Genomic DNA, 12,605 nt, shown 5'->3' with positions numbered 1-12,605 from the left:
CAACTTCAGGAGAACCCAACTGAAAATAACTGTTGTATTAAAAGGGTAAATAGGTGGAGACCGCAATCCAAATGTTAATGTAACGTATTGCCTGGCTGCTCAGACACTGTATCTTGTACCGTACTCTGCTTTATAAGAAAACAATGCTTTGTCTAGAAGGGTTTAAGAAACCCATTTTCAGAAGAGAACTTTTTTCCTCTGTGCACTACTAAACTACAAGCGAAGCCATTATAAGCTTATGTAAATGATTTTAGCACACTCTTTGCACATTTTAAGCCATTATTTGGGCTATCCCATCACACTGTGCTGGGTTTGTCTGAGTGCCTGTAGCGCCCAGACGTCATTTTCTGCAAACGCTACTACACAGTGTTAGTGAATGTTAACAAAGCCCCTTCCCCTCACCCGAAGGGAAAAGTGAAAACTTTGCAAAGAGGCTTTGGGAGGTCTCCTGATTTGCAACAGCTATAGACCAGGGAGTCATGAAGAATTCCACTTACAGTGCAATGCAGAGCAGCCATTATTCAAGGGAAGGTGGTCCGTTCTGATTTACGTAGTTACAGGATTAGATCCATCTCTAGGGGAGATTTGAAACGTGGCAAATGTTCATGCTCCTCATAAGCGTTACAGATAAAACAGCACGTTCATCCTAAAGATGGAAGGAAATTCAGATTGAACAGTTTCACTAAGTGTCAATCTATTGATGTATGTTATATTTGTACCAACACCATCAACTACGCAATTTATAGATTATATACTCCAGAAGAGGTAAAATATTTCACTAGAGAATTGATCCATATGTCTTGTGACAAAGGCCAAAATCTGCATATTGTGTTACATTTTAGATTTTTGATTTAAATGGACTCACTGACAAGTTTAGCTTATCCTACATACAGTACAGGATAAGCCAGTGTGGTGTAGTGGTTAGAGTGTTGGACTAGGACCTGGGAGACCAGGGTTTGAATCCCCACGTAGCCATGAAGCTCACTGGGTGACATTGGGCCAGTCACTGCCTCTCAGTCTCATGAAAACCCTCTTCATAGGGTCGCCATAAGTCGGAATCGACTTGAAGGCAGTACACTTACACACATATACAGTATAACATCTTTTTGAAATTAATGATGATAATCACCCGTAAAAGTATTCTCTTATTTATTATATATCTTGGTCTTTCGGAAAGATGAGTTTATACTGTTGTTCCCTGAGATGAGTGCAAGGGAGATATATGTGCGAAATATTTAATTGTGGTACGTGCTGTAATTAGTTATACATTTGCAGCATAAGGATGCTAGATGGTTAATAGTGTATTGTACTTACAGCTATGAAATCACCATCTAAAAGCATCTCTGTATAGAAAAGTATTCTTATCGACTAGAGAAGCACAACAAGGACTTAATTCTTCAAGAGAGAATTGTTATCATTCCTCCCAAGGACAGCTGAGAAAATGAACAGGGGAGATTGGAAAAGACAACAATACTTGAAACAGATTGTCCTGCTGTTTCTTAATTTGGGCTGTGTAATGTAAGTCTAACTTAAGAAATGGGAATCTTTCAACTTCTAGACCTTTTCAATTTTGAGTTCAATATGGAACCTTTTTACACTTTGGGTTTTGCTAGTGCTTATATGTTGATGGCTAGGTGTTTGGCATTGCGTGGCTCAGTGTACAAAGTAAGCAGATGGATTTCGAGTTCCCTTCCTCCTCTTAATTCCCATTCACAGGACCTCCATTGCATCCCATTGAGACTTCAGGACAAGGTCATCCCTCAATACAAGGCATGCTGTATAGTGTCTCAGGCTTTCAGAGCATCATTTTAGACTTCATAGCAAAGCCATACGCTGGGCAGGAGTCTCTTGCACTCCAGTGGAGGCGTTTTTTCTTCCTTTCTGTTAAACTGAGTTTAACCTTCTCTAAGTGACAAAAGTAGCTGAACTGACTTGGCTTTCCGGTTCCATTCATCTTCCAGATACAGCAACATATATCATCACATCTTCCCTTCTCACGCAAGCCAAACCAGTTTGGGAGCCTTGTCTGCCAGCCTCCCCATATTTCTATGATCTATATATTTGTCTTGAACCCCCAGGAGGGTCCAAACCCCCAGGAAGGAGCCACAGCTCAGTGGGTAGAGCAGCTGCTTTGCATGCAGAAGGTCCCAGGTTCAATCTCCAAGGACAGACTCCCTGCCTGAAACGCTGGAGAGCTGCTGCCAGTCAGTGCAGATCCCACTGAGCTAGATCGACCCCCATGCTCTGACTCGGTACAGGGCAGGAGCTCCGTGTCTTCCTCCGTTCTGCGCAACGCCTCTTTCCTTCTTGGCTCCCGCTCTGAGAGATCATCAGGAGGCTTGACTTCGTGAGGGTTAAAATAAACGAAACCAGATTCCTAGAAAGGAAAGAGGAGGAGGAGGTGCGGGAGGCTTCAAAGAAAATGCGGCTCCTCTCCCTCTGACGTCACTTCCTGCCGGGCTCTTCCCTTGGAGGAAAGTGGCTCCCTGGTCAAGAGCGCAGTTTGATCCGCCATTAAACGCCAGAAGCAGCAGCAGTGCTGCAGCGTCGGTGGCGCCTTCTGGGGTCTGGTAAGCCCCTTGTCCCTGCTGTGCATTTGGGCGAAGGGGAGTCCCAGGGCCTAGGGGAGGAGCTGCAGGGCGGGGGAGCCAGGAGGGGGCGGGAGACCCCAGATTGGAGCCCCACCCGGTGAAGGCAGAGGAGCGGCTGGAGAGCCCACGACAGCAAGGGAGACCCTCACCCCGTAAGGAGGTGGCCTCTGTTCTGCGACCCTTCAGGATCCCCCGTCAGAACATCCCCCATAATAACAGATAGACAAAGGGAATAGAACAGAAGAAAAAAGATAGGCAGGGCCTTGGTACAATGAGTGGAAAGTGGAGCTTCCTTATGCAGAAGCAGTATACCAGGCTTAGTGTGTTAAATGACCTCAGTTTGATGGCTAGACAGGAGGGGAATCCTGGGGGGGGCTGTATCCCTCAGAGCAAAAGCTCCTCTGTTCAAAGTCCCCTTCATTCTCATTTGGTGGTAAATACCCAAGCCCTGCATGGGTGGCCCCCTCTGAAACCTTGTGAGCATCCTCTGCCTTTACACCTTTGGTGGAAAGGTTTTCACAGAGCAGGGCGCACAGGAGGCCTGTTCAGCTGATCCATCCAAATCAGGGAGGAGAGCTACCTCTCCCTCCCCAGCAAGGCCAGGGCACCACTTTGAATTCAGGGGCAATTGAAAGTATGCCTATCAATGCCCCCGTTATTCACACACTGACTGGTGTTATCACACATGTGCCCATCCAGGCAAGTAACCCCTGGGATACAGAAGGGACCTTTAAGTGTGAATAGAAAGTGCTACTGAAAATTGGCAATCTTTTCATCAAAGGAATCAAACTCGGAAGACCCCGACTGAAAGTGAACAACCGTGTTTTATTAAAAGGGTAAATAGGTGAAGAGAGCCTACAGGACAGGGCAGCCCCCACCCGCATCCATATCCCATCACTCAATGCCTGCTGAGGTGAAGGTAAAGTCAGTTCTTCCTTAATTTATGATGACAATCCCAAAAATGTAGGTTCATTGCTTTCTTCCACCACATTATACTCAAAGATCTTTCCATTTCCTTATCACAACCAGGTCATAAACTCCAGGAACTGCAGCGTTCCAATTTAATTTAATATGCAACAATATAGCTCACGTTTAACTCTGAAGGGGGACAGTTCTAAAGATAAGCAAATCTATCAAGAGATGAAAGGAATAACGTATTTCATTCACAATTAAACCAAAATTCTGTATTCCAGGAGAGGCTTGTAAAAGTTCAGAGATAAGTTAGGGAGTATAGGATCTTATATTGAATTAGACAATTGTCCCATCTAGCTCAGTATTGTCTGCACTAACTGGCAGCGTCTCTCTAGGATTACAGGCAGGGAGTCTTTCCCAGCCCTACCTGGAGATTCAAAGTGGGACATTCTGTGTACAAAGCAGCTGCTCTACCACTGAGCTACAGCCTGTCTTCTGAAAGGGTCTCCCCTTTAGCTTGTTTTTAATTAAGAATAAGGGGGTAATGAGGATGATGCTGGTCCCTGGGTCCCTTTGGAGCTGCTGTCAGAGATCTGTCACCCATCCAGGGATCCATCTTCAGAGTAAGGCATAGGCCCCATCACTGGGTTTTTATCAAAGGTTATATGGTAGAAACAATAATCCTCACATTTCACTATTCTCACCCAGCACCTTTCCTGCTCTGCAAGCCTTCGGCCTCGGCATAGTGATCCCTGTTTGGCTTCGCTCATAGAATAAGTGGACCTGCTCCTTCTGAACGTGGCCTCAGAAGGCAGAAAACTATTCCCAGAAGCAGAGAAGGGATGAGGACCCCGTGAAAGGCCAAGAGATCAAAGATGGAACAGCAAGACCCAGCTACCCCTGAAGTAGGACATGACCCTGATGCCATCAAGATTGAGACCCATGCGGAGGAATTCCTGGGGGAAAATGTGCAGAAGATCTTGGGGGAGAATCCCCTCAGCTCAGATGTGCAGTGCCAGCAGTTCCGGCGTTTCCGCTACCAGGCAGCTGAGGGGCCCCGAGAGGCTTGCAGCCGACTCCACCTTCTTTGCCGTGAGTGGTTGAAGCCAGAGCGACACTCAAAGAACCAGATCGTGGACAAGGTGATCCTGGAGCAGTTCCTGGCTGTCCTGCCCCCAGAGATGGAGAGCTGGGTGAGGGAATGTGGGGCCGAGACCAGTTCCCAGGCGGTGGCCCTGGCAGAAGGTCTCTTGCTGAACGTGGCAGAGGACGAGAAGCAGGCAGAGCAGCAGGTAAGATGGCTGTCCCTGGTCTAGATGAAGCCTTCCAGATGTTGTTGAAGTAAAAGTCCTATAATCGCTGGCCATTCATGGTATTGTCTGGGGCTGATGTGAATTCGAGTCTGGTCCCATCTGAAGGGCACCACGTTGGCTACCCCAATATCAAGTATCTCTAAGAGTTTTGCATCTATCCTTCCTTTCTATATCAAATATTTATTTATTTATTTATAAAATAAATTAATTAAATAATAATAAAGGGTTTTGCATCTATCCTTCCTTTCTATATGAAATATTCCTGTGGTATTGCCTCTGTCACTCTTTTTCTAATTCTGCTCCCCATTATATGACTTGAGTTCTTATTATGCTTTTCAGGAAAAGGGTCTCTGTGCAGAAACAGGAATGGATTTCCCTGAGGCAGAGAGGACTCCATTGGACCCCAGGCAGAGGCCGCTGGGTAAAGATGAATGGGGCGTGTTTCCGTTTGGTCTGTCTCTGTTGATTTTGCCTGCGAGAACCAGTGTGATGTAGTGGTTAAGGGTTTGGACTACGACCTGGGAGACAAGGGTTGAAATCCCCACACAGCCATGAAGCTCACTGGGTGACCTTGGGCCAGTCGCTGCCTCTCAGCCCCAGAGGCAGGCAATCGTAACCCCCGTCTGAATACAGCTTACCATAAAAACCCTATTCATAGGGTCACCATAAGTCAGAATCGACTTGAAGGCAGTACAGTGGTTAAGGTGTTGGACTACGACCTGGGAGAGCAGGGTTCAGTCACTGCCCCTAAGTCCCAGAGGAAGTCAATGGTAAACCCTTTCTGAATACCGCTTACTATGAAAACCCTAAACACCATAAGTCAGGATCAACTTGAATTTCCATTTTCCACTCTTGTCTCCAGCCTTTTCCACAGCTCAGAAATGCTCCTACTTACATCGTAATTTTTTACGTGGGAACCATCACTTTGATTTCTGGCTTGGAGCTCAAATGAGGAGAGATGTTTTATCACACAACTGAAACATAAATTGTGCATAAATACCTGAAACTCACTCAGCTGAGAAGAACCCTTGTGCAGTTATACCTCTATGGTTTAATCTCTGACAATAGCATACGGTATACTAATGGCTTTTGGGCCCATTTTCTTTCTCACAGGGGATGGAATCATGTCAGCAAGACCTACTAAATCATATCCCCTTTCTGGTGGAGGAGAAGCTGTTGCTATCGCCCCAGATCAGGTAGGGGAAAGACTCAGAAGTGGGAAAGGCTGGGGGCAGCCTGGGTGCCTCTCTGTCCCTGGGTCTGAATGAATTTTCCTCCTCCTCTTTGCGTCTCCCAAAGCCACCTCAACAAAAGCTGTGAATGCCATTTAAGAAGGTTTCTGTCCTTAGAACAATGACCAGCCACCTCACCTTAACTACGTTTTCCACGTAGGTTGGAGATAATCTTTATGCTTGCTATGATGACAAATTGAATTATATTTCTTTTAGGATCCAGTGTCTTTGGAGGATGTGGCTGTGCAGTTCACGGAAGAGGAGTGGGCTTTGCTGAATCCTGACCAGAGAGCTCTGCATAGCGAAGTCATGGAGGGGATTTGTGGGACTCTGTCCTGTCTTGGTAAGGCAGGTTCCGTTGTAATTTGTTATGTGCCTTCAAGTCGATTACGACTTATGGCAACCCTATGAATCAACAACCTGCAGTAGCATCTGTTAAAAACCACCCTGTTCAGATCTTCCTTTATGCAATCAATCCATCTATTGTTTGGTCTTCCTCTTTTTCTATTCCCTGCTGTTTTCCCAGCATTATTGTCTTTTCTAGTGAATCATCTCTTCTCCTTATGTGTCCAAAGTATGATATCCTCAGTTTCATCATTTTAGCTTCTAGTGGTAGTTCTGGTTTAATTGTCTTTTTGCTGTCCAGGGTATTGGTCGTAATACCTGTTTTCAAATTCCATATTTCTATATTTAATGCACCCTAATATTCTGATGTACTGCCACCTATTTCAACAGGGATTCTTCATCTTCTGCAGATAACTTGAATGGACAGCCATCTATTCTCTCTGAACAGATCTCTAGTTATGCCCTTCTAAAACAATGGTCCAATTAGCTGGAATTTTTCACTAAAATGTTTCCCCAAGTGCTATAACACAGCATAGCTGAGCTCCATTTGAATTTCTAATATGGCCTACGAGGTGCAACATTTGGCATTCTGGGCTTTGGGGAGACACATCCAAAGCTTCCCTCCTAGTTTATCCTTTTTCCTAGACCTGGAGCAGAGTGGTGGCAGTGCATTATAGGATGTGGGGGAGAGGAGGACCATTTTAAGACTGGGGTAACCATCATGGTGTGCTCCACAGATTCCTGGACTCTCACTCCCATAAGCGGTGACCATTGTCCACGCTGACTGGGGCTGATGAGAATGAGATTCCAACAAACTCTGGAGAGCACCACGTTGTTATAGGGAAAGGGACTCAGACGGTAAGAAAAGCCTTCCCTATCATAGAATCATAGAATAGTAGAGTTGGAAGGGACCTACAAGGCCATCGAGTCCAACCCCCTGCTCAATGCAGGAATCCAAATCAAAGCATTCCCGACAGATGGCTGTCCAGCTGCCTCTTGAATGCCTCCACTGTCGGAGAGCCCACTACCTCTCTAGGTCATTGGTTCCATTGTCGTATGGCTCTAACAGTTAGGAATTTTTTCCTGATGTTCAGTCTTAATCTGGCTTCCCGCAACTTGAGCCCATTATTCCGTGTCCTGCACTCTCCAAGAAGAGATCTTGGCCCTCCTCTGTGTGACAATCTTTCATGTACTTGAAGAGTGCTATCATATCTCCCCTCAGTCTTCTCTTCTCCAGGCTAAACATGCCCAGTTCTTTCAGCCTCTCCTCATAGGGCTTGGTTTCCAGTCTCCTGATCATCTTTGTTGCCCTCCTCTGAACCTATTCCAGTTTGTTTGCATCGTTCTTGGTGCGGAGACTAGAACTGGACGCAGTACTCAGGATGAGGCCTAACCTGTGCTGAATAGAGGGGAAGTAATACTTCACGCAATTTGGAAACTATATTTCTCTTAATGCAGCCTACTACAGCATTTTCCTTTTTTGCAGCTACATCACACTGTTGGCTCATATTCAGCTTGTGATCAACCACAATTCCAAGATCTTTCTCACATGTCGTATTGCTGAGCCAGTCTTATAACTGTACAGTTGGTTTCTTTTTCCTAAGTGTAGAACTTTGCATTTATCCCTGTTGAATTTCATTCTGATGTTTTCAGCCCAATGCTCCAGCCTATCAAGGTCTCTTTGAATTTTGTTTCTGTCTTCCACAGTATTAGCTATGCCCCCCAATTTTTTATCAGCTGCAAATTTGATAAGCATGCTGTTACCGTGCACAAGCCTTTGTCAGTCGTTACCACTAAGATTACATCTCCCTCTCCCTTACGATTCAGTTTAAAGCCCTCCATGCTGTGGCCAAACACATTCTTCCCAGTCCTTGTGAGATGCAACCCATCACTTGCCAGCAGTCCATCTTCCAGGAAGCGTAGCTCATGGTCCCAGAATCCAAATCTCTCACGTCGGCACCACCTTCATAGCCATTCATTCACACGTTTTTATTTCCCTTTCTACTCCTCTGCTATATACTGGAAGGATGGATGAAAAAACTATCTGAGCCCCAAAGTCCTTGAGTTTCCTTCCCAGAGCTTCAAAGTCTGACATGATTTCTTCATAGCTCCGTTTGGCAGTATCGTTTGTTCCCATATGGATGAGGAGAAAGGGATACCTATTGGTGGGCTTGATGAGTGATGGCAACCCTTCCGTCACATCTCTAATCTGACATGCTCCTGAGCGCGCTGTAAGCTAAGCGGTTTGCCTGCATTAGTAGGCCATTAAGATACATTCTCGTCTTGTCCTTGATTGGCTTGTCGACAGTAGACTCCAAGCACCACATTCCTTTTATTACTTGCCCCATCAGTTTTAATGCAGATACTCTTGCTGGAGGTACCAATCTCATCTCCCTGTATTTCTGTGCAGGGATATATATTTTTAACATATAGCGCGAGTCCACTTCCCTTTTTATTCCTTCTGTTCTTTTTGAAAAAGACAATGTGTCTATTTTTATTGATTTCAAAGATGTACATCTCCATCTTATTCTGAACAAAAATTCACAAGGAGTATAAAAATGGTTAGAGATCAATACAAGATGCTAGAATCACAACATAATCAAAACAGCAGTACATGAATCAGCACAAAGAAACTTTAAGAGTCACAAGAAATACAAATATAGATGAGAACAATGTTAGAATCCCAGAGGTCTGACTCAGCAGCCCTGCCATAGTCATTGGCCAACTAATCCAGGAGTATTTGCTCTTACTGGCAGCACATCTGAGGGCTCTTTCTGAGGTCCTTTAAGTGCTGAAGTGGGGGATTCACCTTGGGACCTTCTCCTTGCAATGGACTTTGTCTGCCACTGAAGGATGGAGCCTCCCCTTTTCATTCTCTCACTTCACTTGCTCCAGAGTTCAGAAGAGAATATCTGCAGTTGCTTTATTTACCTTGTCAACTTTGTAGGCTAGGCCGAATGAGTGATTGGCCCAGGACCACCCAATGGGATTAACCTCTGACTGGGAGCTGAACCCAGATCACCGTGGTCCAAATCTGACAGTCTGTATCACTCCAATTGTCAGTGAATGCCAGACAACAGAGACTGTTCAACCTGGAGTAAGATCCGTCTTTCATCTAAGTCCTGTCAATTTTTCCTTTATCACAAAAGTTATTTGGGATTGTTCAGTGATTTGAGGATCCATTTCTTCCCTCATGGTCTTATCAGTTTCTCTCTTCCTTGCAGAAGATGGTGAGTGGAAAGCCAAGAGGAAGGGAGAACTATGTGGGCAAGAGAGATGGAAAAGAGACAGATCTGAAAAGAGGGAAGAGCAGAGAAGGAAACCTGAAGCAGAAGAGAAAAGAAGGAATAAATCTTGCGCTTCTCAGGTCAGTGGCTACCATAAAACTGCCATCCGAGAAAAAACAGATCAAGGAAGAAAAAGAAATAAATATTTTCATTGTTCGAAAAGTCTGAATTCTAAAAGAAAGTGTAAAAAAGCCCACTACAATAACCAGAAAAGGGAGAAAGCATATCAATGTTTGGAATGTGAAAGGAGGTTTAGCTGCAAGGCAAGTCTCATTTTGCATCAAAGAATGCACACCGGTGAGAAACCATATAAGTGCTTAGAATGTGGAAAGAGCTTCTGTCAGAATAGCAATCTGACTTCCCATCAAAGAATTCACACTGGAGAGAAACCATATAAGTGCTTGGAATGTGGAAAGAGCTTTCGTCGGAAGATACATCTGAATTTCCATCAAAGAATTCACACTGGGGAGAAACCTTTTAAGTGCTTGGAATGTGGAAAGAGCTTCCACTGGAAAAACTTACTCACTGCCCATCAAAGTATTCACACTGGAGAGAAACCATATAAGTGCTTGGAATGTGGAAAGAGCTTTCGTCGGAAGATACATCTGAATTTCCATCAAAGAATTCACACTGGGGAGAAACCTTTTAAGTGCTTGGAATGTGGAAAGAGCTTCCACTGGAAAAACTTACTCACTGCCCATCAAAGTATTCACACTGGAGAGAAACCATATAAGTGCCTAGAATGTGGAAAGAGCTTCTGTCAGAATAGCAATCTGACTTGCCATCAAAGAATTCACATGGGGGAGAAACCTTTTAACTGCTTGGAATGTGGAAAGAGCTTCCATCAGAAGATACATCTGACTTTCCATCAAAGAATTCACATGGGGGAGAAACCTTTTAAGTGCTTGGAATGTGGAAAGAGCTTCAACTGGAAAAACTTACTCACTGCCCATCAAAGTAATCACACTGGAGAGAAACCGTATAAATGCTTGGAATGTGGAAAGAGCTTCAGATGGGAAGTGCAATTCACTGCCCATCAAAGAACTCACACTGGGGAGAAACCATATAAGTGCTTAGAATGTGGAAAGAGCTTCAGTAGGAAACAGCAACTCACTGCCCATCAAAGTATCCACACTGGGGAGAAACCATATCAGTGCTTAGAATGTGGAAAGAACTTCAGTAGGAAACAGCAACTCACTGCCCATCAAAGTATTCACACTGGGGAGAAACCATATCAGTGCTTAGAATGTGGAAAGAGCTTCCGTCAGAAGACAAATCTGACTTTCCATCAAATAATTCACACTGGGGAGAAACCATATCAGTGCTTAGAATGTGGAAAGAGCTTCCGTCAGAAGACAAATCTGACTTTCCATCAAAGAATTCACACTGGGGAGAAACCATATAAGTGCTTAGAATGTGGAAAGAGCTTCAGTAGGAAAAACCAACTCACTGCCCATCAAAGAATTCACACCGGAGAGAAACCATATAAGTGCTTAGAATGTGGAAAGAGCTTCAGTAGGAAACAGCAACTCACTGCCCATCAAAGTATTCACACTGGGGAGAAACCACATAGATGCCTGGAATGTGGAAAGTGCTTTACTAGAAATTTCTCTCTAACTTTGCATCAAAGAATTCACACCGGAGAGAAACCATATAAGTGCTTAGAATGTGGAAAGAGCTTCAGTAGGAAAAACCAACTCACTTCCCATCAAAGTATTCACACTGGGGAGAAAACGTATAAATGCTTGGAATGTGGAAAGAGCTTCTTTTGCAAAGAGCAACTCTCTCCCCATCAAAGAATTCACACCGGAGCGAAAGCATATAAGTGCTTAGAATGTGGAAAGAGCTTCAGTAGAAAACAGAAACTCACTGACCATCAAAGTATTCACACTGGGGAGAAGCCATATAAGTGCTTAGAATGTGGAAAAAGCTTCCACCAGAAGATAAATCTGACTTCCCATCAAAGAACTCACACTGGGGAGAAACCATATAAGTGCTTAGAATGTGGAAAGAGCTTCCGTTGGAAACAGCAACTCACTCCTCATCAAAGTATTCACACTGGGGAGAAACCATATAAGTGCTTAGAATGTGGAAAGAGCTTCAGTAGGAAACAGCAACTCACTGCCCATCAAAGTATTCACACTGGGGAGAAACCGTGTAAGTGCTTAGAATGTGGAAAGAGCTTCATTTGCAAAGAGCAACTCACTCCCCATCAAAGAATTCACAGAGGAGAGAAACCATAGAACTGCTTGGAACATGGAAAGAGCTTCAGAAGTAGCTTAAGTCTTTAATGTCATGAAAGATTTCAGAAATGGGGAAACCATATTATGAGTGATGAACAGGGGGTTGCCCACCTGTTGCCTGTGAGTGTTTTGGAGGCCTGCAAAGCCCTTCAGTGGCACCCCAGCAAATTGCCAAGAGTCTTTATAATACATGCTATTTATTCATCTCTTGCACACTACAACTAATAAAATGTAGTCAGTGACCTTATTATAGAAACAGAAAAATAGGGATACATATCAGCATGAAAGAAGTTGCTGGAAATCCAATTAACATCATTGTATAAGACTGTGAAGGCACATGTTAGTTAAAACAGGTTACAATAGTTGAAGCCCTTTTTGTGTGGGGGTGTGTATGGTGTGAGTGTGTGTTGTGGGGGGTTGCATCATGTGCCTGGGAGAGAGGAGTCAAAGTCGACTGGGAAGATTTGAGGTGGCCCCAATTAGTGTAGTGACGGGTAGAGGGAGATATGACGCTGTGTGGAGGACTTGCCAGGTGAGGGGAACTCGGCCCAGGCAGTTAACGGCTGTGCTGGGTTCTGGTCCTCCACACACCCACAGGTTTGTTGGTTGCCCTATCAGCCGGCTCTCCGATCTCCAGATGCTGCTCCTAAATGCCAGATCGGTGCATAATAAGAGCTCTCTC

At 44.6% G+C, this 12,605-nt stretch overlaps 2 protein-coding genes across 2 annotated transcripts; both read left to right on the top strand.

The window, feature by feature from the left end:
• Positions 1–4,236: 4,236 nt before the first annotated feature.
• On the top strand, positions 4,237–4,819 carry LOC133378941 (zinc finger and SCAN domain-containing protein 31-like). The gene has a single exon (XM_061613554.1). It carries the CDS (start codon positions 4,379–4,381, stop codon positions 4,817–4,819), a length of 441 nt encoding a protein of 146 aa, XP_061469538.1. The 5' UTR covers positions 4,237–4,378.
• A 339-nt stretch (positions 4,820–5,158) lies between these two features.
• Positions 5,159–11,924, top strand: LOC133381412 (zinc finger protein 345-like). Its single transcript, XM_061620503.1, has 4 exons — positions 5,159–5,237; positions 5,930–6,012; positions 6,265–6,391; positions 9,618–11,924. The coding sequence occupies exons 1-4, from the start codon at positions 5,183–5,185 to the stop codon at positions 11,921–11,923; spliced, it is 2,571 nt and encodes an 856-aa protein (XP_061476487.1). The 5' UTR covers positions 5,159–5,182; the 3' UTR covers position 11,924.
• The last annotated feature ends 681 nt before the right edge of the window (positions 11,925–12,605 follow it).

The sequence above is a fragment of the Rhineura floridana genome, chromosome 3 (genome assembly GCF_030035675.1).
Source record: "Rhineura floridana isolate rRhiFlo1 chromosome 3, rRhiFlo1.hap2, whole genome shotgun sequence".
Lineage (NCBI taxonomy): Eukaryota > Metazoa > Chordata > Lepidosauria > Squamata > Rhineuridae > Rhineura > Rhineura floridana.
The sequence above is the reverse complement of the archived record's forward strand: the minus strand, read 5'-3'. Positions and strand labels throughout refer to the sequence as shown.

Excerpts from the sequence above, each read along its gene's own strand:
- LOC133381412 (XM_061620503.1), top strand. The coding sequence starts at position 5,183 with ATGGATTTCCCTGAGGCAGAGAGGACTCCATTGGACCCCAGGCAGAGG. Across the intron at positions 5,238-5,929 it reads CCCCAGGCAGAGGCCGCTGG|GGGATGGAATCATGTCAGCA; the intron begins GTAAAGATGAAT and ends TCTTTCTCACAG. Across the intron at positions 6,013-6,264 it reads TTGCTATCGCCCCAGATCAG|GATCCAGTGTCTTTGGAGGA; the intron begins GTAGGGGAAAGA and ends TATTTCTTTTAG.
- LOC133378941 (XM_061613554.1), top strand. The coding sequence starts at position 4,379 with ATGGAACAGCAAGACCCAGCTACCCCTGAAGTAGGACATGACCCTGAT.